Below are 24,245 nucleotides of genomic sequence, written 5' to 3' on the forward strand. Positions count from 1 at the left end.
ACATTGTAACGCATTACTTTTAAAAGTATCTTTCCTCAACACTGGAAATGAAGATATTCTACCACTCTACACTTTCTGATTTTGAGCATGAGCTTAGAGATCATTCACTTCAGTTGGTAATATTTCATGTTTTCTTTGAAGTGAGGCAGTTAAGGTCACTCAGGATAATCAAGCTCAGCTGAAGAGGGATTCTTGCTCTGCCACATGCGACAGTAAATGTGTCACACTGGAATTCAGGGTAAAGGGCAGAAAGCAGGCCTTGAGATTTAAGTAAATCTCAAACAAGACACTCGAACTAACCTAGTGATGAAGCTTGCATATCCAGCCTAACATATCTGGTGTGTGTGTATATATATAGGGCTATATATAGTTGAAATAAGCTTGTTTTGTAATAAGCTAGATGCTAGCTAGATGCTAACACAAAGAATATGTGTGGCATCAAGACACATTTCCGTGACATGGAAGCATGTTCCAGTGCTGTCTTTCTAGATACTATACGGATACTAGTATTATGGAATTAAGCAATATTGACTAACAATAAAACAAGGGTCATAATGATTGCTTCACTCACAAAGAAGGTTCTTTTGTTGAATATGCCCGTAGCAATGTAGCCTAAAGATGTAAAGCAGTAGAGCAGTAAAACACAAGGATTCATACATTTGAATAAAATACTCGATTAAGAGGTTATGAAATGGCAAACGTGTAAAAAGAAACAACAACAATTCTGTATAACTAATATATTGTCCACTTGGGTCTCTAGCTGCCTTAAATGTACGTTTTTAAAACAAATTACTTTTAAGATTATAATTATGTTTTAATGATTTTAATGAATTTGTTCAATTCAATAATATATATATATATTTTTTTAATTATTATTATTTTTGTCATATTTTGTGACCAGAAAAAATAAAATCCTAACTTCATAATGCTATACCAGGAGAACAGTTTTCTTGAAAATGTGAAATGTTCAATTTATAATGTAATTTATTTTATTGTATTTAATATTGAATTATTATATCATTTCAACTTTAACTAACAATTTCAGGCTGTGAGCATAAATTAATCCTATATGACAAAATGCCAACTCTAACATTTGTTAGAAACTTTAAAATTATAAAATATTTATTCATGTAATATTTATAAATTTACTACATGTGCACATATATAAAAAAAATACATATTTAAACGTATTTATTTTAGAAACTATTTCCAGCATTGATTTTAAAGTAGAAGTAATCTATTCATTCTCTCTCTCTCTCTCTCTCTCTCTCTCTCTCTCTCTCTCTCTCTCTCTCTCTCTCTCTCTCTCTCTCTCTCTCTCTATACTCTCTCTATATATATATATATATATTATATATGTATATAAACTTTAGAGCTAAACCTGATTTACAAAAAAAGTGTTTATACTTGACCTCACATAATACAAAAAAGATACAAATTCAGAGAGCTTTTATTTTTACAGCTTCAATTTTTGTCCAGTGTCTCAAAACATAAAAATAAATACAGCTATTTCATAAGAAATCCAGTGTCTTTAGTTGTGAAAAATGGTTTAAAAACACCTCCGAGTCTCTTTCACTGCTGTGTCTTTGGAACGTGAATTATGAACTTTTCGATTAATAAAAAAAAAGAAAACACATTCATTTTCATTTCCTTGAGTCTAAGGGCAACGTCTTCACAGTTCCAACATTATTAAACATCACCAGTGAAAATATTCAAAGTTGAACAGTGTTTTTAAGTCGTGTTTTGGGAACTAGAGCACCAGAGAAACCCAAATGATTAACGCTGCAAATCAAGTACAAAAACATCTTTGATTGAACCACATTGGATAAAAATAGTCTTGCATTAAATGTTATTAAAAATGCTTTTCAATATACAAATGTGCCTTAAAAAATATTACAATTTCAAAACAGCGACAGCAAATAGATATCTACACAGTAATTACACGAGGAAGGTATTAGTCGAGAGGAAGGATCTCCTCTATGAGGACGGGCCAAGAACATTTCAGCATTCTGTGAGCAGAAAATGTCTCTACACAGTTTCAGCCTTGTGCGATCATACAAAATTACCTACAAAACAACTTATGTCTCTTCAAGTCCACCTGTCAGTCAGTCAGAGCGTGTCGCTCGGCATGCTGGGATGGTTGAAGTCCCACGTTGAGTGGTTTGGCACTTCTTCTTCTTCTTGCGTGTTTAGATACATTCCCTTATTCTTTCCTTATGGTTCATTTTAACAGGCTGACATCTGCAGTAATACTGTTCTCCGATGAAGCCTGGACCCCAGGGACACGCTGGAGAGCAAGGTGCGCCTATAAGGAGGGTTTTTGGGGTGATCCACCTTTGCTTTCCACCTTCCTCCCACTGTCGAGGGCTGATATCCGTCCCTCACGAGGGCAGAAGTTCCTCAGGTTTCCTGCTGGGTCAAATTGATGTTTCATTACTGCCGCTGTAGTGAGCAGAAAAGGGAGAGAAAAGGAAGGAGGATACATGCGGGTTAGGAGGGTGTTCTGTAGGCGCATGCCACATGGACAACAGGTGTAGAGAAGACGCTCTTTGTTTTCGGGACACATGCTCTCCAACAGACAAAAGAGCTGAACAGAATCAGAGGGCTCAGGTTTCAAAAAACATGCAAAAACGAACACCTATAATCTAGAAATATCTGGTACTTCAGTAACAAGTCGGTTCAGTATCGTTCGGTGATGTCACTACGGTTTAAACATGCGCGGTAAAGTTGCAACAAAAATATTCACGTGCACTTGATTTTACACATATACGTTATATAAATATATAGTGACGCAACAATATCGATAACCCATTACTGAACCGCCTTAAGTTTTGTAATTAGAACCAAACAAACAAGAAAAAACAGATAACAAAAGATAGGTTTGGGTGAAGCGAGGTGGAGTGTGAAAGAGCGTCTTACTCCGAGTCTGAGTGGTTGCCGCCGTTGACGGTCACTGATTTCAGATTCATGGCCATGCCGTTCTGCTGTTCTCGTGGTGGGACGGGCGGTCGGTGAGGGGGCTTGATGAGGACGTTGTGGCCATTGCCCCCATCATTAGAGGCTATAGAGGGGGCTTTGGAGGAGATGGTGGGGGGATTGTAGTCTGATAACTTCTCCCGAAGTTTGTTTTTCATGTTTTTGTCTGTCAGCGGAGGAGGATATGTGATCTTATTCTTCAAAATACCTATGAGAAGAAAGTACATGAGGATATTAGTATAAACTGTATGTAGAATGTATAGCAACAAAATATTTTCTTAAAGGGTTACTCCACTTTTTTTGGAAATAGGCTCATTTTACAACTCCCCCAGAGTTAAACTGTTGAGTTGTACCGTTTTTGAATCCATTCAGCCGATCTCCGGTTCTGGCGGTACCACTTTTAGCATAGCTTAGCATACATCATTGAAGTGGACAAGACCATTAGCATTTCTCAAAAAAAATGACCAAAGAGTTTCGATATTTTTCCTATTTAAAACTTGACTCTTCTGTTGTTACATCGTGCACTAAGACCGACGGAAAATGTAAAGTTGCGATTTTCTAGGCTGATATGGCTAGGAACTATACTCTCATTCCTGCGTAATAATCAAGAAACTTTATTGCCGTACCATGAGTGCAGCAGGCGTAATGATATGACGCAGCACCTGAAAATAGTCCCCAGCTCGGTAACTTCCAACGTGACCGGGACGCGATATTTTTTTTCACAGGATGGTAGGGGAAGACTCATGAATATTCATTAGGGAACTCATCCCTGATTGGTCTTAACCCCAGTGACTGGTAGGTTTAGGGGCGGGGTTAGGTCATCAGACCAATCAGGGATGAGTTCCCTAATGAATATTCATGAGTCTTCCCCTACCATCCTGTGAAAAAAATATAGCGACCGGGACTAAGTGCCTGCGCCTGCTGCACACATGGTACGGCAGTAAAGTTTCTTGATTATTGCGCAGGAATGAGAGTATAGTTCCTATCCATATCAGCCTAGAAAATCGCAACTTTACTTTTTCCGTCGGTCTTAGTGCACGATGTAACTACAGAAGAGTCAAGTTTTAAATAGGAAAAATATCGAAACGCTTTGGTCATTTTTTTTGTTGAGAAATGCTAATGGTCTTGTCCACTTCAATGATGTATGCTAAGCTATGCTAAAAGTGGTACCGCCAGAACCGGAGATCGGCTGAATGGATTCAAAAACGGTAAAACTCTACAGTTTAACTCTGGGGGAGTTGTAAAATGAGCCTATTTCCAAAAAAAGTAGAGTATCCCTTTAAGCCTCTTGACCTCTTCGTTTAGGAGTCACATTTGGCTCCTTTTCGGTCAAAAGTGACCGAAGTCTTGAAATGCAACTTTTTTTTCTTCAGGAAAATCAATGTAATATATTTTTGTTTAATACTATTTTTTGATTATTATTTCGAATTTTGAGGGGATTTTGTGATACTGTGCAATATATTTCACATTAAAATAGAGTGAAGGCGTTTAAAATCCTTTTTTTTTTTAAGTGAGAATACGCCAGAGAATAAGAATAACGCCACCCAGAGGCGTTAAAAAAATAAAAACTTGTGTAATGTCGTGTTACTGCCTGTATAGCTCCCTGTATAAATATATAGAGTGGCTTTTGGATTGCCATTTTTAAACATAATTTCTTAATTTTATTTCTTAATTTTGCATTTGGATATATATCTACACATTCTAAAAGACTACTTTTTGTCAAGGTTTAGATATTGTATTGTGTAACACTTTACAATAAGGTTCATTAGTTACTACCTTAGTTAACATGAACTAAGAATGAACAATACTTCAACATCATGTATTAATCTTAGTTAATATTAATTTCAACATTTACTAATACATTAAAATCAAAGGTTGTATTTGTTAACATTAGTTTTGCATTATGATTACAATCAAACATTAACATTTTGTTTGAAAGGGAACACATGGGAAAATTTTTGTTACTCAGTATTTGATAATTAAAAAATCGAACAAAATAATTTTTGTGTGTTCACAAAGCTAATGAGCCAAAAGTCACCAAGTGTCATCATATTCCGATGAAGCGAAAAAGTTTAAAAATTCAAAAAGTAAAATTGCCCAGAGGGTTAATTTATCTATTTATTTATTTATTTTTGATTTATTCATTATATTTACTTTGATTTATCTTTCTAAAAACCCTCCCCAACTGGTGTTTTACAGTTAATAAAAGTGTTCATTTTCCACACCTTTCCTCTGTTCAGGCTGGTGGTTGCTGTTGGCTTGAACCGAGGGTGTTGGGTGGTCTTTGTCCTGAGTGGTCTCTCCAATGTGATTGAGTTTATTTTCCTGATGGAGCTCCACATTAATTTTCGTCTCCACTTTCAGTCTCTCTGCCCCTCCGGGATGTTCACTGTCACTGGCTGTCATGGTTTCAATCGGCCAGTAAGGCTTGACATGATTGGACACCGTGTCCACTGCAACACAAAAGACGGGGTTTAATGTTATTTGACAGTTCAATAACCTGCAAATACATCCATCAATTTAAAATGTCCATATTTAATGTAATTATGAAAGAGAAATACCATCTTTTGTACCCTTTGGAGTGCTGTGTAGTGGTTGTCTCTCATTATTCCACTTTGGCTTCATGTCGATGTCTTCATCCTCACTGTCGGACGAGTGAGAGGAGGCGTACGAGCTGCTGTGTTCGTCTACAGAGAGCTCGCTGTCCGAATCTGAGTCTGAATACACACATGGCCTTACATCACTCTCAACAGTTTGTTTAAGGATACATACAGAAGCTAAGAAATGTTATCAACACATTTTGCAGTTAGAATATAGATGTCACACTACCCTAGTCTACATGTGGATAACAGGCGTTATAGTATATATCAGTGCTGGCTTGGTAAAGTTTTTTCATACCATCTGCTTTAGTGCCGTTATGGAAGAGTGAGCCGTCAATGTCAGTGTGTCCGGCTTTAGCATTTCCAGATGAAACACTGGGCTTCTGACCCAATTCATCCCTGTGTAGGAGTGAAAGAAGGAGAATGAGAGATATACAAGACAGATGCCCCTCACATGACCTCTACACGGTGAGATTAGATTCGAGTGAAAAACAAAATAAAATGAAAAATGTCCCACATATGACCAACCAGGCTGTGTTGACTTGCTCAAATTCTTGTTATCTATAGGTTCAGCTTCATAAAATTGCGTCTAAACTCCTAAAATTTCACTTAATTGCACGCCCAAGATACGACTAGCTTTACCGTATATGTATATATACTTGCATATATATATGCTGTATATACTAGTATGGAGTTGCTAATGCTAAAAGACACACAGATACACTGATGTGAGCATGTAAGATAAGCTGCTGCTGCATAAACAGACATACACAAAATAAAACCTGTGGCAGATCTAGGCAGGTGGAGCTGGGGGAGGTGGAGGGGTTCAGAGGTACTGATGCAGGACTAGCTTACAGCAAACACTGAACCAGACTATTTCAATGTTGAGCAAGCAACAATCTCATTGGCTGCAAGATAAGCGGAAGCCTATCAGCTTGTGCCATGCATTACTGTCTGCACTACAAATCTGATTGCTTGCAGATTTCATGTAAAGGACTTATCAGCCTGCGCCTTGTAGAGTTTCATGACTGAACTATGTAGTTAATTTTGAGGTCATTCTGCTAGTATGCAATGCTAGCAACAAGTTTGCAGGAAGGAGTTCTTAAAAGATCATAATACCGAATCCTGCCAGCAAATTCATATTATTTACACATAATAAGTGCTTTGAAAATGACTAATGAACTCAATCTATAAACAGAGCATTTGAGATGTCACAAGGTCGCGTTCAGTGTATACAATGAGACGAATGTTAACACACAACATTCATGGATATACATGCAGGGACAGGTTAGAGTTTGTGTACATTATCGCAGCACTGCAAAGCAAAGCAGAAGCCATGCGCTTTTGCTCATGCACGTGAAAAGAGAAGAGTCAATTAAAAAATAATCAATCATTTAAAGCTATTGAGAAATGTCAAGTAGGATAGAAAGAGAAAGTGAAATGTTACATATTGAGCGTGTAACGCCGTGCCCAAGCAGTAGCGTGTTACCTGTGCGTGTAAGTAAGGAAGCTGCTGTGACTCTTAGCTGACCTGACTGTGCTCTCCAGAGACACCGTCGACTCGCCGATGCCCGAGCGGAACAGCGCGCCGTCCTCCATGTATGTGTTATTACAGTTCAGGGTACGCTAAAGACAGAGGAAGAGCACAGCACTGTAAATCAATGCCAGACCACTTCATAGTAAACTTCTTCCTTGAATATATGAAATACTTTCTTATTGCTTGCAAGTTCCATAATTGAAATGACTTGGTTATTCCTTTGCTACTAGACGAACTGACATTCAATCCGATTCTAACTGCTGATTTCAGATGCATTAAGCAGTCCTTCCTTTTTTGTGATTGTTGCGGGCAAAAATCCTTGATTACGCGGCCCGTTTTCTTTAAAAATGCGATGGAATATGCGGGATATCTATGCAGTTTTTTGCGATGAAATTGCGGGAACTTGCAAAAATTGCGGGAACTTGCAAAAATTGCGGGAACTTGCAAAAGTGATTCCCCCAACACCCTGTTCTCACTAGGCTACTACCTTAATGTAAAGAGTCCTTTCTTATTACTTCCTATGATAAGCAAGCATACTACATCACAGAAAGTGCTGGAAATATTTAATTTCTCATCTTGTTTTATTTCAGACTGTAACGAGTGGAAATAAGGTGTGGCCCCTTTAAGAGCTGCGCGCTCCCTGTTGAACTGCCTGCCGTATTATATTGTATAGTGCCATGCGCCTCGAACACCCCATGTGTGCGGGTCATTTCTGTTTGATGCTACTTCTTTTATCTTATTTTGTTTATTAAGTAACGATGTGGACGGTAGAACGTGTGACAGACAGTTACGAGTTCGATTTGACAATAAAGTGCGAGTTGTGAGATGCCAATCGCCTCCGTGAGTCTGTCTGGCCTCTGCAATAACTTCAGCTTTGAGCTATCCCTATTTTTCTTCCCGACACAACGCGTTACACAAGACCTTAATAAACACATCAAAACTACAAAACATTGATGAGTCAAACAAGTTCTGTAGCTATACTAGAGGAATATGCTACAACTTCAGTAAAAATGAATAAATAAAATATTTAAAAATAAAGTGTGCTCCTGTTTTTAGAACTTTTCAATGATGTTCACGTCGCGTAATTACGTCACTTCATAACGTTCCCATGGCAACAGGGGGAAATGGCTGCTCTTGTGTGAAGCAAACGCAACATTTTCCAACTTTCTGCTAAAATATATGTGACTTTTTTGCGACGAAAATGCGGGGATTATGAAATCACGCAAGCCCCGCATATTTTGCGCGGAAATCAGCAATTTATGCGGCGAAATTGCGGAGTATTTGAAAAAATGCGACCCCCGCATAAATATGCGGACTTTGGCTGATTATGCATTGAATTCAGCGATCGCATAATCGTGTTTTTCTGGAGGGACTGATTAAGGATAATTCATGTATAAATATTGAATCATTTATATGTGTTGCAGAAACTTACCGTCAGTAGGGTGGTGCGCGTGGTGCTGGACTCATCAGATAACTGTTTCTTTCCCGTGAAAACGTTCTTCAGATGTTTCCTCACCTCTTTATTGAACACGATGTGGAAGAAGAAAATGAATATGCCCTGAAAAACAAAAACAGGAAAAGGAAACCTGTCTGTGTTAGTTATTTTTGTTTTACGCATTACGTGCTTTTGCCATTTTTGAAAATATTTTATATTACTTTTTCGCTTTATTCACTGCCATTATAAAGCTTGGAAGAGCCAGGAGCCATTTTTTTTTTATCTAACTCCGATTGTATTCGTCTGAAAGAAGAATGTCATATGCACCTAGGATGACTTGAGGGTGAGTAAATCATGGGCTAATTTTCATTTTTGGAAATTGTCTGTGAAACCGGGCCATAGTGATGCTTTCCTTATTTCCCTTTTTTCAGAAAGAGTATGACTGTTACCTGCAGACAGCTGAAGATGGCAAACAGATAGTGGAAGGTCATGACATCACTGTTAACAGCCATTAAACCCAGCACCCAGGTGGCGCTAATGAGCAACAGGAGTAAGAAGGCCATCCGCATAGCAGGACTGGAGCACATGCAAAAACAAACCACAATGAGTACCACCATACTTTATAAAACAATCCTCAGGTAATGCTCTCAAGGGACAGGATAACAACGTCTTACATGACCCCAGACTTCTCATAGGAACGTTGTCTACGGCCACACGACGCCTTGGCTGCCAGCACAAAGATAACAACGTTGACCTGTTAAAGAGATCGTTTAACATTCAAGCAGTTAATGCAGGTAGAGAATTACATGAGACTGATAGTTAGAATGATCTATAGATGACTGACGGATAGACTTACCAGCACCACTACACCAATGGGTCCGGCAAAACTCCAGATGAGGGTGTCATGGACAGACAGCCAACAGAAGTCAGGGTTTCCATATCCCTGAGGATCCAAACCCACAGCCAAACCTGATGGGACATTAACACCAACATGACTTTTACACCATCTTAAGAAAACATGCTTTTCTCTGTAAAACTTGCTTAATGCCACCATGCTGGTGAACGTGATTTTACCACATCTCTGTTGACCCTGGATCAACATTCCAATCAAACAATTAGATTTGAGGGACAAGCTTACAGTTTATGTCAAGTTTAGGCTTACAACCAGGGTGAGGAGCTTCTACATCAGTGTTATTACCCTCTAATTTTTAGGAATAATTTAGGGGTAGAGTTAGGATTAGGACTAATTTTTCAGACAGGAATGTTGTTCCAGGATCAACAAAATATGTTAATCCAGGAACATGTTTTACTTGGCAAAATCAAGGTTAACCACAATGCTAGGATTTTGTGGGTGGTTTTCAGGGCGTTGTTATTTGGTTGTTCCGAGTAATTTATAGGGGTATTGCTTAGTGGTTGCTAAGGTGTTGCTATGCAGTTTATGCTGTTTGTAGTTTTTTTTAACAACCTCCTTGGTTGTTGCTACTGTAGGTGGTTGCTAGGTGTCCTGAGTGACTGCTACAAAGTTTCTAGGGTTTCTAGCTTGTTGTTAAGGCTTTGCTATGCATGCAGTTAATAATGTGTTCTGAGTGTTGTTGTTTTTTTGCAATGCTGTTTTTTTAACATGTGAATGCCACAGCGTTCAGGGTGGTTGCTAGGGTGTTGCTACTGTAGGTGATTACTAAGGTGTCCTGAGTAATTGTTACATGGTTGCTAGGGTATTCTAGGTGGTTGTTAGGGCTTTGCTATGCAGTTACTAATGTGTTCTGAGTGGTTTTATAGTTTTTTTGCAATATTGTTGCTAAATTTATGGGAGTGTTTTTTAACATGTGAATGCCACATTGTTCAAGGTGGTTGCTATTGTAGGTGGTTGCTAAGGTGATCTAAGTGGTTTAAATCCTTTTGTTAGTTAGTTGCTAGGGCTTTGCTATGCAGTTACTAAGGTGTTCCAAGTGTTGCGATGCAGTTAAGTTGTTGGGAGTGTTGTATTTTAAGATATTTCTATGTAAATAGGGTGTTGCTAGTGTAGGTGTTTGCTAAGGTGCTCTCATTGGTTTATAGCATATTGCTAGGTAGTTTCGGTTTAAATTTTTTTTTTAAATTGTGATAGCAATGTATAGCAGTTGTTCTAAGCTATTTAGCAATGTGGATACCAGGGTGTTCTGGGTGGTTTCTAGAGTCTTGCTACATTATGTGGTTGCTAAGGTATTCTGAAATTTTTAGCCTGTTGCTATTGAGCCCTTAGTCATTGCTAGGGATTTCTAGGATATTCTATGATTACTAATGTGTTCTGAGTGGTTTTTAGAGTGTTCCTAGTTGGTTGCTAGAGCTTTACTATGCAGTTTCTAATGTATTCTGAGTGGTTGCTAGTGTTTCTATGTGGATGGATACTAAGCCTCCCCTATGTTTCGCTGATATTCTAAGATATTCTAGTCTCCAGATATGGTTTGGGTTCCTCCATTAACAGGAAAAGTCTTCATATCATTCATGTCCACAGCACCATTCCAGAAAGGAGTAAAGAAAGCAGGCAGACATTCATTGAGCTGGGAGGAGCAGAGAGGAGTCGGCTCAGCCTCTATTATCTGTAGGATAGGGGCTTTTTCACTGCTTTGAGCATGTGCCAGTGGAGAAAGTGACACCCATTATGGAGAGCGAAGCCATCGGAGAGAAAACAGAAAAAAGAAAGAGCGAGAGACCGAGAGGTAGTAATATGAAGACAATGGCGTCCTGTCTCATTCCCACAGGGATCACACAAACACACACCATCTAAAGGAAGGGGCGAGTCCAAGCCCGACAACATAAATGTGGCGGATTAAAAACATGTCCAATAGTCTAATTCATAAGCTGAAGGTGTGTATCTATGTTGACATTATGGACATTCGCTGAGTGCATGAGCGTACAAATATGAACCTGCAAAGACGTTAGGTTGGGTGTACTGTATGTACATGAAATAGTAATTAGGGCATAGACTGAAGAGGGTGTGTGTGTGTGTCTGACCTGTAATAATAGCAGGGATCCCCCAGCCGATGGCGTAGTAGAAGCGCATGTGGCCATGGTTGATGTTTCTGACTTCTGTGAGCATGCGGTAAATGTGCAAACCCTCCACAAACGTCCAGGCAAACGTGCACATGTAGAAGTAGTGCAGGAGGATGGCTATCACCGTACACACAAACTACAGAAAGAGAGAGAGAGAGAGAGAGAGAGAGAGAGAGAGAGAGAGAGAGAGAGAGAGAGAGAGAGAGAGAGAGAGAGAGAGAGAGAGAGAGCATATTATCATTGCAATACATGCTTTACATTGAATTTTTATTATTACTGTAATTCAGTATATTAGCAAAAAAATACAATAAAATTATGATAAACATTTAAATAATAGCAAAAAAATTAACCTATAGCAACAAATACTACCATGATGTATAGATTTAAGTACACATTTATTTACATTTATACTTGGAGCAAAATTAGCATTTTTCAAGCCTTGAAAATTTGCATGTATCACTATTTGCAGTAAACAAGATGCAATTTGTTGCAATTTACACTTGGTCCAAAGAAATTAAGTGTAAATACCATATACCTTCTTTTTCACTTAGTCTAAATAGCTACTGCATTATGTTAAAGATCGGAGTAGATATACATGCCTTCTCTACAGAGTTAGACCTAAACAGTGTTTAACCAGACCTCACATATATTAAACTAATGTGAGAGTGTGTGGGTATAACTCTAAATCGACCCCTAGTACTAGCAGACACCAGTGGTGCCTCCATGAGAAAAATCTGCTGGAAAATGTGGAATTTGAAGGAGCAAAATAGTGAGGATTTTAAAACTTCCATTCATGAGTGGTATTGCAAACATATTTTCACGTATAAAGCTTCTGTTGTTTCACATGCTGCAGCATCTATATACAAATCTGAAGTATAAACTGCTGTAATCCAGTGAGTGCCACCAGAAAGAGAGTGTCAAACCACATATAAATGGATTTAAACCATTAAAGCTCTTCTCTACTCAGTGATGGATTTTCAAAACCCCCAAATTAAAGCCACCTCACAGCAATCGTAGCCATTTGTCAAAGAAACCTCAACTATATCCAGCTGTTAATTACAGACTTAAGAAAGTAATTAGTGGAATTTGAGAATGGGGATCTACATTCTGGATATTGCTGAGAGGGAAAACTACAACATGAGACTTTCTCGATGAGAAGACACCAAACCACATTTATCAAAATGCTCACTTGTGATTTAACGTGATGAAAGATCAAACCCATTTAGCCAGTCTTATAATTTCATGTGTGGGCTTTTGACTTCTTGCTCGCTTTCATTTGACAGGATTTTGCAGGTTTCACACAGTAATGTTCTGAAGAAGAGTTCCTCACCGGGTTGTCGGTCTGGTTGATTCCGATGAGGAAGACCAGCTCGGAGAAGAACAAAGCGGCCACCAGGTTCTTGTGGATGCTGTGGAGATTGGAGCGTAGTTTGTGCAGGATGGCCAGCAGGATGAAGGTGAGGAGGAGCGCCAGCAGAGAAGCGGAGACTGTGGTGTAGGTGACAATCTTCAGGGGAAGAACATCACCATGCTGACAGAATGAGAGATAAAGTCGATAAAAGAATCAGAAAAGCCAAAAAACCAAACAGATTTTTTTTTTAAAGGGATAGTTCACCCATTTACTCTTATTTTGGCTTAATCTTTGGAACACAAATGATATTTTTTAATATTCTATGATTTCTGCCCAACCATTGACTATTTGCAAGCTTTCCAAAGATCATAGCGAAAGCAAAAGTCTTACTATTCACATATACATATACACACTTCAAATAGGGTAAACGGAAGCTCAAACATGCTTGCTTCACGCATGAGAACCAGTGAGGTTTGAAAATGGTGATTGTGTAGACTTTCAACGGATGAATGTTTTCGTTCTGATGATGAACGTAAGTTAGGATGAATAAATGATGAATGTGTTTTCATTTTTGGGTAAAATATGAGTCATTGGGCCACAGTACCTCTCTCTTGGAGATGTCCATAAGGACGGCAAAGCTGGTCAAGTGATTGCAATGGCAGCTTATGTGCGTGTGGTTCCTAGAAATGAGGTCACATCCTTTGGACGACCAGCCACCTGTGCCCCCAACACTGACACACAAAGACATACCAGACCGGCATTAATCATCTACACACCAACAACTTACTGAAATAAGCATGCGGACTGATTTTTGAAATGCTAGTATTATCTGTTATTATGTCTGAAAATGAATGTGTATGGAGGGGTTGTGACTCACGTGATAGAGTGGTTCCAGAACACACACACAGGTTTGGTTCTCTCCTCCGTCTCCAGAAGATTGTATTCCAGCGTGATTGGTTGCTCCAGAGGAATGTGTAATGGCTCGCCTTCACTGTACACAGTTGTGCTCACGATGGGAGTGTTAATGACTGGACGGTTTGGCAGCCTGTGGAAAAATGACATGCTAAATGGATTTTTCTGAGCATGGCAACAGTGTTCTGTGTTTGACTGTGGAATGCCACCAGGACTAAATATTTGGACAAGTACTATTCAATCGGATAAGCACTAAAAAGTGGCGTTCTGTACCTGAGACTCCGACGGTCGGGGTCGTAGTGCTCTGGTAGGAGCTGGCCTAGAGTTTTATAGATGATGACGGCAACCACAGGAAATGGAGGAAGACTCTCAGCATGCCTTTTCCTCTTGTTTGTAGCCTGATCGTGCTCTTCTTCAGAGCTTCCCTGAGATTCTGGATCATCTGTAGGAGAAACTACCAGAACAAGATATTTCACAGTTGAACCAGCTTTGAGCTAACCAATCTGCTGTATTTCTGCTTTCAAACTGACACTTTAACTAAGTAAATCATAACTCAGTGTCTTTTTGTTACTATAATGTATGTTTTACCTTTATGATCTGAAGGCTTAAAGCTGAATTCCGGGAAAATAACAGATGACTTAAGGTCTTTGGGACACTCCTGGTCAGTTGTTTGGAAACGAGGGATTTTTACCTCATCTGGATAAATGGCGTCCAGATAATCCACTGCAAAAACTGAGGAGTCAAAGAAAGACTGAGGTTAAGAAGAACTGTATAGTGTTCAAAACGATTTACTCAACAATTCTAGAGTGGTCTACAATTCTAGACCTTACTCAATAAGGTCTACAGTGCATTTGAATTGATTTAATCAATGCAACTCACCCATGTTCTCGGTAACAATGATGAAGGGTTTCAGGTAGGTTTTCCTCATGTTCTGAGCCACAGTGTTGGCGTATTCCTCAAAGTTTCTCAGCAGATGTGCTGTGCCTCCATCTGTTCTCTGTATCTGATCCCAGTGCTCTTTATTACTGGGGTCCAAGATCGCACTACCGGCCTTCACTATGTTCTGAAACATTCAAACGCATACCTCAGTATTTCATGGTAAAATTCTGGAGATGTGAGAGCCATTAGAAGTCTGAATCTGGGCCAAGACAAGACATAATGAATGTGGTCTTAAAAGTATCCTTATCCTAAAACCATGTATCAAGATAAGTACATTCATGTTGCCAGATGAGCTTTAAACATGGGCGTTTTCGTTCTCATGACATCAGTCATTATATGCTGTGTTATTTACACTAATCCACTAAACCTCAAAGCTCACAATTTTGGGCTGCCAGAGTTTTTCTTTCTTTTCAAGCACAGCAGACACCGATAGAAAATGCTCTCAACATCCCATTATTGGTATAGCAATAAACAGTGGTAAAAAGTGCTTGCATGTGCAAAAGTTGACGTCACACGGTTGCTCAGGTTGTTGTTACAGTATGTGGTTGCTAAGATGCTCTGAGTGGTTTATACACTTGCTAGGGTGTTCTGGGTGGAAGCGAGGTAAGTGCAAAATCAATTTTTACATTCACTGAAGAAGATGTGCCTGGCAAGCATCAGTTACAATCCAAACCCTGAGTATTTATGATATTTTGGATATTACGATGTCTGCAATGGGCACTGCCAGTCTAGACAGCTCTTTTAATTATAATGGGACCTTGTTTTATCACGTCACGACATGCCGCATATGTCCGGTGTAGATTTTTTTTCTCTCTCTCCTCAACAAGTTGTATAATTTGAGGTATTATGCATGTAGCAAAAACGTTGTGGGAGAGTGATGAAGTTAAATAGTTGGGTTTGTTCATATATGTAACCCTGAATTGGATGTATGAGCAAAAGTAACACTGATCCTTGTCTTAAACACCACAAATAAGAATTAGAACTGAAGCAGATTCCATTGAGAGAACAGTAGAGATGAAGAAGTAAATCCAACCTCGTTAAATTTGGCGTCACGCATGGCGGCCAGGTTAAAGCCCTGTTGCTGGCTCTCATAGTGCAGGATCCAGGAAATGAGCTGGAAGGACGTCTTCACGTCGTTGCCGTAGAAGGAGCTGGTCTGGTCGGTGGCGTTCTGTAACATGTGAGCAATGTCCTTCGATTTCTGCCCATCCATCGTGGATTCATTACGATGCAACTCCTCATTCTGACCGGAAAGAGGTGGGGTGTGAACAAGAGTAGGGGAGATAAGAGTGGGGTAAATTAAGCTTTTTCAATAATGACAACCATAATATGTAAGTTAAAATCGATTTATTATTATTAAAACAGCTAGATGTACCAGTTTTTTGAGGTGGGAGAATGTGATGCTGGTACAGTTGAAGAGTTCAGGGGGAAGCCAGCCTTTCTCATCACTGCAGTGCCTGACAGCAGTACCTAAAGTCAGTAAGAAAACAATATGATGAATAATATAATAAATAAAATACATTTTAATAAAAAAAACCTTACAAAAATATTAAATGCTTTTACTGAAAGTACAGTTTCAGAAGTTTCTCAAACCAAGACCTTGTTCCAACAAGCACTTTGGTAAATGCGTCTATACAAGCGATGCCAAGCCATGTCCCACAATACTCTAGAGACGAGGCTTCATTAACATTCGGTTACCCGACCAATGAAAAGATCTAACTGGATAGTTCTGCCAATGAGAGTTCTTTGTTAACAGAGCTGGCTAATGTCAGTGTGGGGTGGGGCAGTGCCAAACGACAGAAAAACATTGAAAACACTGGCATTTGCACAAGATTCAGACTCTTTTTTCCCTTTAATGTCTTACACTAAAAGACAAACCATTGTAGCTAACTAAACCAAATCAAATGTCAGGTAGTATAACCAACAAGTCAAATTTTTTTTTGTCAAGACAACAATGACACAGGAAATGATATCACAGAGAGGACCCTGTAGACCATCATGGATGAGTGTTAAAGTCAGTATGTCTCTAAAAATATCAGATCATATAATTTTTAATGGAATGACAAGGTTATTTCAGGCTGTCAAATGGTAAAACTCCAAGAAAGTCACATATAATAAAATATATATTTTTTTACAATTACATTTATTTATATATATATATATATATATATATACACTCACCTAAAGGATTATTAGGAACACCATACTAATACTGTGTTTGACCCTCTTTCACCTTCAGAACTGCCTTAATTGTAATAGTGGCATTGATTCAACAAGGTGCTGAAAGCATTCTTTAGAAATGTTGGCCCATATTGATAGGATAGCATCTTGCAGTTGATGGAGATTTGTGGGATGCACATCCAGGGCACGAAGCTCCCGTTCTACCACATCCCAAAGATGCTCTATTGGGTTGAGATCTGGTGACTGTAGGGGCCATTTTAGTACAGTGAACTCATTGTCATGTTCAGGAAACCAATTTGAAATGATTCGAGCTTTGTGACATGGTGCATTATCCAGCTGGAAGTAGAGGTTCAGAGGATGGGTACATGGTGGCCATAAAGGGATGGACATGGTGAGAAACAATGCTCAGGTAGGCCGTGGCATTTAAACGATGCGCAATTGGCACAAAGGGGCCTAAAGTGTGCCAAGAAAACATCCCCCACACCATTATACCACCACCACCAGCCTGCACAGTGGTAACAAGGCATGATGGATCCATGTTCTCATTCTGTTTACGCCAAATTCTGACTCTACCATCTGAATGTCTCAACAGAAATCGAGACTCATCAGACCAGGCAACATTTTTCCAGTCTTCAACTGTCCAATTTTGGTGAGCTCTTGCAAATTGTAGCCTCTTTTTCCTATTTGTAGTGGAGATGAGTGGTACCTGGTGGGGTCTTCTGCTGTTGTAGCCCATCCGCATCATGGTTGTGCGTGTTGTGGCTTCACAAATGCTTTGCTGCATACCTTGGTTGTAACGAGTGGTTATTTCAGTCAAAGTTGCTCTTCTATCAGCTTGAATCAGTCGGCCCATTCTCCTCTGACCTCTAGCATCAACAAGGCATTTTCGCCCACAGGACTGCTACATACTGGATGTTTTTCCCTTTTCACACCATTCTTTGTAAACCCTAGAAATGGTTGTGCGTGAAAATCCCAGTAACTGAGCAGATTGTGAAATACTCAGACCGCCCCGTCTGACACCAACAACCATGCCACACTCAAAATTGCTTAAATCACTTTTCTTTCCCATTCTGACATTCAGTTTGGAGTTCAGGAGATTGTCTTGACCAGGACCACACCCCTAAATGCATTGAAGCAACTGCCATGTGATTGGTTGATTAGATAATTGCATTAATGAGAAATTGAACAGGTGTTCCTAATAATCCTTTAGGTGAGTGTATATATATATATATATATATATATATATATATATATATAACGCCAAGGTCATGAGTTAGGTTCCCAGGAAATTGCATTTTGTAACTTTGTAAAAATGCGTCTGCCAAATGTAAATGTAAATATATATATATATCCATTTTTTAATCATGAATATTGGGACGTTTCCTGAAGTTTTACCATTTGACAGCCTGAAATAATCTTGTCATTCCATTAAAAATTTGATTATCTGATATTTTTAGAGACATACTGACTTTAACACTCCTCTCTTTGATATAATTTCCTGTTTCATTGTTGTCTTGAAATTTTTAAAAAAAATGACATATTGGTTATACTACATGACATATTGCATTTTATTGCTTATAATTGTAACACCATGCATTTTTCAAAAGATATTCCTCATTAATACAGACTCTTTTTTTCCAAGATTTCATTGTTTAGTTTGTATCAATTATTTAATTGTGTCAATTCAATTCAATAACAAGGCCTGCAGCACTCACCAATAGATCCCTTGGGGCAATTCATGGCAACTGGACGCCCAAAATTGGTCCTGGGCCACCAGATTCCAGCATCAAAGGCTCTTGGACATCCCTCATACACAACTGAAGGATAAAGATATGAAACATTACGATGCTCACTTAGAACTACATTAGTGAAGATGCACATTACCACATCTTTGATTTAAACTCAAAGCAGGTCAGAAGGAGTACATACCCTCACAGCCCGTGCTGGTCACTTCAGAGAAGGGGTTGTCGCAGCGGTTGCACTGTCGCCCAACAACACCCGCCTTGCAGGGGCATTGACCCGTCTCTGGGTCGCAGGAGCGTGAAGTGGCACCCAAATGGAAGCAGTCACAGGGGAAACAGGTATCACCGTCTGTCGGTCGATAGTAGTTGTCCTGTGGGAAAGAGATACTTTGTAACGATAGTCAAGGGACATTTTATGACATTTTGTAATGCTTGGACAGCAAGTCCAGACTGAAAGGCTCAGAGCAGTTTGGGTGAATGTTGTTAAAAAAAAAATTCATTTTCATACCTTGCAGCGACATTCTCCAGTAGTCTTGTTGCAGTCGGGGTTGAAACCTTTGATGACATCACAGTTGCAAGGACCGCACATGGGGCTGCCCCACCAACCACGAGGACATGGTTTCTCCACTCTGTGTGCAGAAAAGACATTAATTTACAGTGGGGCTCAAAATGTCTGAGACCACTAGTGAAATTGCATCTTTTTAGAATTCTTTTGTAATATAATAAAATGTTTTTCATTACAAATTATATGAACAGAATAAAAATTTGGGTGAAAAGAAGGTTCAGAACCTATTCTACTGAAATGTTTCTCCTTCATTTCATGTCATAATACAAAAAAAAGTAAATTGAGCTGATTGGCAAGACTGATTGGCCTCTGTTGATCTTGCAGCCAATGAGATTGTTGCTTGCCCAACATTTAAACAGTCTGGTTCAGTGTTTGTTGTAAGCTTGTCCTGCATCAGTACCTCTGAACCCCTCCACCTCCCCCAGCTCCACCTGCCTAGATCTAGAAGCAACAGCTTCAGCTTACTGCATTTTACTGAACAATGAAAAGTGACACACTTTAACCGGCAACATCTCAACACTTTTACACTACCAATAAATCAAGAAGATCAACCATTCATCAATCACTGGCAGGATTTGTCATTATGTAGGGATCAAGAGATTAGATGTGCGGGTAGGCAGACTTTTGACGATGAGCAATAACACAACAGTGAAGGCAGGAAACTGATGAGAAACAGGCTTGTGCCTGTTTGTACAAGCAAATATAGCCTAACTGCCCAAGTAAACGAATTTGAACCTCATTTTCTTGGGTGGCCGAGGACTTTTCTTCAGGTGTATGTTTAGTTTATCATATGCTTTACACAGAAATCAGCATAATTGGAATAGCAAAATAAATAGGCTTATCAGCTTATACATAAGAGGAGAAATGCTTGCCATATTCACTGTTGTTGACGTCAAAGGCCGAGCGTCCAATCAAACTCAGTGTATTTTAATGCAAATTCATCATTTACTTGGTAGAAGCTAGGCTAATTAAGCTAAATTGAAAAAGCCTAAGCCCATGTTAATAATTGATCATATTTGAGTGCTTTCATGGTAACATTAATGTTTGGTATTGTGCACCACACGTTTGCAATTTGTCAAGTGTGTGTTATTATGCTATTATGTGTGCTAATGTGCTATTACAGTTCCAAGATATTGCAAATGTTTTGTTGCAAAATTTGGTGCTGAAAAGCAATTCAAGAGTGTGCGGCAGAAGGTCAGTTGGAGGTCAGTATATTTCCATTGTTGACTTATTTCAGGACACTGAAGGCGAGGAAACATTCCTTCTCTGTAACTCCTTAAAAAGTGCAGACTGCAGGGCCGCATGGTGCTTATTAACTCAACATCAGGTGCTAGCTGCGTGTTTGGGTCTTAATCTAATAGGGGACAGTCATGTCAACAGAGTGAGAGAGGAAGCAAAAGGAAAAGACGTCCCACGTGTGACTGCTGAGACAGGAATTCATTGCTGATCAGAGGTGTTTAGCAGATTAAATATGAAAGTAAAAGGGATTATAATAAAAAGGACAATTCTGCGGATCTTGTGCAGACTTGTGACAGGGTGTATTGTGTTGTTTTCCCGCCGCTTTGTGGAGAAGAGCCAACACAATGACAGATACACCCACACAAACCATTGGAATGAAGATGACATTCATAATGCAAATCATTTACACTGCACGATTGTCATGAATGTGAACATCTCGCACAAAGCAATTTTGCTCAACTCCAAGACCTCTCAACTCCAAGACATCTCAACTCCAAGTCAACATGTAGTACTTCAGAAATTTCAATGTGTTTGAGTGGGGAAAAACCAGTTTTAGTGTAAAAACTCATTGCAGTGTTTCAATTCCATTAAGAGTGCAACAGGACATATCCATCCTGAAATTAAGTAAGCTATAATGTGTACAGTCAGCCAGTCATTATCACAATATAATTAGTTTGTCAAGACCTGACGCTGCAGAAATGTGTTCCTTGCAAGATCTATTATTAGACATGACTGCCTAATATTACTGACCAGTTGAACCAGGAACAAAAGACTTGACTAGCAAGCCAGCTAACAACATTTTTTATATTTTTTCAAAATGTTCCCATTAAATTATTTCTTAATGTTCTCAGAACGTTCAAAAACTCTTGTTTTTAAAACATTTTGAAGACGTTTTTTTTTTTCATGTTTATGAGAATTTTAGCAAAAACATTACCGGCCCACCGGTGGGCCCAAATCCATTACATTTTTAAAACATTAATATCCTATACTAAACCTAAACTAATCTTGACAAACTATATATCATTTGAAAGCTTATAATCTCTAGTTTCCGTATTTGGTGATTGATTTTCAAAATGAATTACAGAGGAGCCATAATTTATCAATTTGCAACAAGAATATTTTCATTCTCCTAAGGCGTGTTTAGACCTTTATTTTGAAATAGTGATGAACATGAAAAATCATGAAAGAAGGGTAGAAACCTCAGTTTGTTTTCATGCCAAGAGTTCAAAAGATAGCATCCATTCAATTATTTTAGAAAAAAAGGTCTGAAATCTTTTTAAATATAAAGAAAAAAATGATAGATACACCATTTGTGATGTGGCAGGAAGCTATAACGCACATGCGTGTTCTTTTTGTGTTTCTTAGAGGTTGAATTCATATCAAAATCTGCCAAACTTCTCATATTACTTCTGAATAGGATGTCTACTTCATAAATTGTATGAAAATTGTGGAAATAATGGTTCATATCACTCAAAACACATATGGAAATGGAGGCGCCCTTATATGGGCAGTAATGGAGTCTGGTTGTCATCTAGTGAAAAAGTTCGGTACTGCGCCCAAACAAAATCTTACTGAAAGCTCATTTTTTGAGATATCAACCTAAAATTTGAAACACAACATGTTCAGATTTTTGACTTTGATTTTTTTTTGCAGTTTTAGAGTCGCCCAGGTTTTGAAAATATAAATTTTATATAAAAATATGAATAATTACATTTTTTACATTGTACATTTTCATAAACTCAAACGTCTATAACTTTTTTTCTCTTTCACTTTCTTAATTTATTTTACTTCTACAAAAATCTGCCAAATGTCTTCTTTAAAACGAGACCAATCAATATTCCAAAGCATTCTTGAATTACAACCATTTAAGTTTGAAATGTGCATTTTCATGTATATTCAAAAAAAGTGGGGTGACACTAATAGGGTTAAGGTAACATTCCATTTGCTCATTTTACAAACATTATTGGAACACTACTTTTTGATTGTTGAACGTTTTGAAACAAGTAATGAGTAGTAATGTTTAAAATGAACGATGTATGAATAAAGATCTTGTGCTAACGTTTTGAGAGCGCTATTAAAGACCAGATAACTATGAACGAACGATAAACAAATGAACCTTGCCAGAACGTTACCTGTTAGCTGGGAAGCGACTTACTTGTTTTCACAGTACTGTCCGTAGTAGTCCTGACTGCACTCGCAAGTGTAGCCGTGAGAGGAGCTCGGCTTACGAACACACGTGGACAAATGCTCACACGGGTTCAGGTGACACGCATCAACACAATCTTTGCCAAAGAAACCTGTGAGTGACAGAAAGAGAGAAAGAGAATTTGATTAACCTGTGTGAACTCAAATGAGATGCATCTGTCCAATGGCAGGGAATGTGATGCAGGTGTCTGTACCGGGGTCACAGGCGCAGGTGTGTGCGTTCCAGTCGTCTGTGCAGTCGCTGTTCTCAGGGCAGATGTTGGAGTCGCAGGGGTTGGCCACATCACAGCCTTCCTCCACGTGGATCTTTAGCGCCTGCTGCATGTTGATGTTAACTGTGTTGGTGGCGGTCTCCCCCATCCTGACCCCCTGGGACACGTTTACATAAAGTCAGTCACCTTACACTTACGGCCAGATTTACTAAACAGGGCAAATTAGCGTGAGAGCGAAAACCCAAGTGGGTGATTTGACCCACGCAATCTATCAAGACCAGCGCAAATTAGCGTCCGGTTTAAGACAAGCTTTTTTGGGGTGTTAAATAATGGCGCAAATACTAGTAAATTGACAAGCGCAAACTTGTAGCGAACTTAACCTTCAGACAGTTTTCTTCAGGGTCACAGATCAAGGTATATCATAATTACTCAGACTCTGTTTTTATTTTATTCTGGTTGGAGATTTATATGTACCCTTGTGAAAAATAAATATACTCAAATTGATTCGAAATACATTTATTTTATGCTAAATACTACAAATACATTTACACGTGTATGTACTTATAAATATATATGTATGTATATAAATACCCTGCATTTTTACTTTTGGTATACTACATTGGTGCATGTATAGTCTGCTAAACTAATTTTGTACTTAAAGGAGTAGTTCACTTTTTAAAAAACTTTTGCTGATAATTTACTCACCCCCATGTCATCCAAGATGTCCATGTCTTTCTTTCTTCAGTCGAAAAGAAATTAATGTTTTTGATGAAAACATTCCAGGATTTTTCTCCATATAATGGACTTCAATGGTAGCCAAACGGTTCAAGGTCTAAATGACCGTTTCAGTGCAGCTTCAAAGGGCTTTAAACGATACCTGACGATGAATAATGGTCTTATCTAGAGAAACGATCTGTCATTTCAAAAATAAAAATAAAAGTTAAAGTTTTATAGGCACAAATGCTCGCCTTGCGAACTCTCCTGTTCGAACTCGTTCATCAAAATGAACGAATCTTTTTTTCGAGTCATTGACTCGTTCATCAAAACGAACAAATCTTTTTTCGAGTCATTGACTCGTTCATTTTGATGAACGAGTTCGAACAGGAGAGTTCGCAAGGCGAGCATTTGTGCCTATACAACTTTAACTTTTTTATTTATTTTTTAAATGACCGATCGTTTCGCTAGATAAGACCCTTATTCATCGTCTGGTATCGTTTAAAGCCATTTGAAGCTGCACTGAAACGGTCATTTAGACCTTGAACCGTTTGGTGCCCAGCAAAGTGCATTATATGGAGAAAAATCCTGGAATGTTTTCATC

General features: G+C 38.7%; 1 protein-coding gene across 8 annotated transcripts in view; it reads right to left on the reverse strand.

The window, feature by feature from the left end:
* Positions 1–1,432: 1,432 nt before the first annotated feature.
* The window catches only part of celsr1a (cadherin EGF LAG seven-pass G-type receptor 1a), a 107,377-nt gene continuing 84,564 nt past the window's right edge, over positions 1,433–24,245 (reverse strand). For 2 of the 8 annotated variants that reach the window (XM_056260394.1, XM_056260397.1), the window contains 24 exons: positions 22,910–23,084; positions 22,666–22,807; positions 19,215–19,335; positions 18,894–19,077; positions 18,680–18,781; positions 16,159–16,253; positions 15,817–16,026; positions 14,724–14,907; positions 14,433–14,576; positions 14,118–14,298; positions 13,810–13,977; positions 13,537–13,663; positions 12,912–13,112; positions 11,543–11,717; positions 9,405–9,517; positions 9,223–9,302; positions 8,998–9,124; positions 8,546–8,671; positions 7,066–7,202; positions 5,875–5,975; positions 5,550–5,693; positions 5,202–5,429; positions 2,920–3,184; positions 1,433–2,412 (listed from right to left, as the gene is read on the reverse strand). In XM_056260394.1, the coding sequence (XP_056116369.1) occupies positions 2,382–2,412; positions 2,920–3,184; positions 5,202–5,429; positions 5,550–5,693; positions 5,875–5,975; positions 7,066–7,202; positions 8,546–8,671; positions 8,998–9,124; positions 9,223–9,302; positions 9,405–9,517; positions 11,543–11,717; positions 12,912–13,112; positions 13,537–13,663; positions 13,810–13,977; positions 14,118–14,298; positions 14,433–14,576; positions 14,724–14,907; positions 15,817–16,026; positions 16,159–16,253; positions 18,680–18,781; positions 18,894–19,077; positions 19,215–19,335; positions 22,666–22,807; positions 22,910–23,084 (3,561 nt within the window). In that variant the 3' untranslated portion in view covers positions 1,433–2,381. Of the gene's footprint in view, positions 2,443–2,919; positions 3,185–5,201; positions 5,430–5,537; positions 5,694–5,874; positions 5,976–7,065; positions 7,203–8,545; positions 8,672–8,997; positions 9,125–9,222; positions 9,303–9,404; positions 9,518–11,542; positions 11,718–12,911; positions 13,113–13,536; positions 13,664–13,809; positions 13,978–14,117; positions 14,299–14,432; positions 14,577–14,723; positions 14,908–15,816; positions 16,027–16,158; positions 16,254–18,679; positions 18,782–18,893; positions 19,078–19,214; positions 19,336–22,665; positions 22,808–22,909; positions 23,085–24,245 lie in introns of all 8 variants that reach the window. The other 6 variants (XM_056260391.1, XM_056260396.1, XM_056260392.1 and 3 more) reach the window with 5 other exon arrangements.

This window comes from Rhinichthys klamathensis, unplaced genomic scaffold, assembly GCF_029890125.1.
Source record: "Rhinichthys klamathensis goyatoka isolate OS25496 unplaced genomic scaffold, OSU_Roscu_1.1 h1tg000176l_1, whole genome shotgun sequence".
Lineage (NCBI taxonomy): Eukaryota > Metazoa > Chordata > Actinopteri > Cypriniformes > Leuciscidae > Rhinichthys > Rhinichthys klamathensis.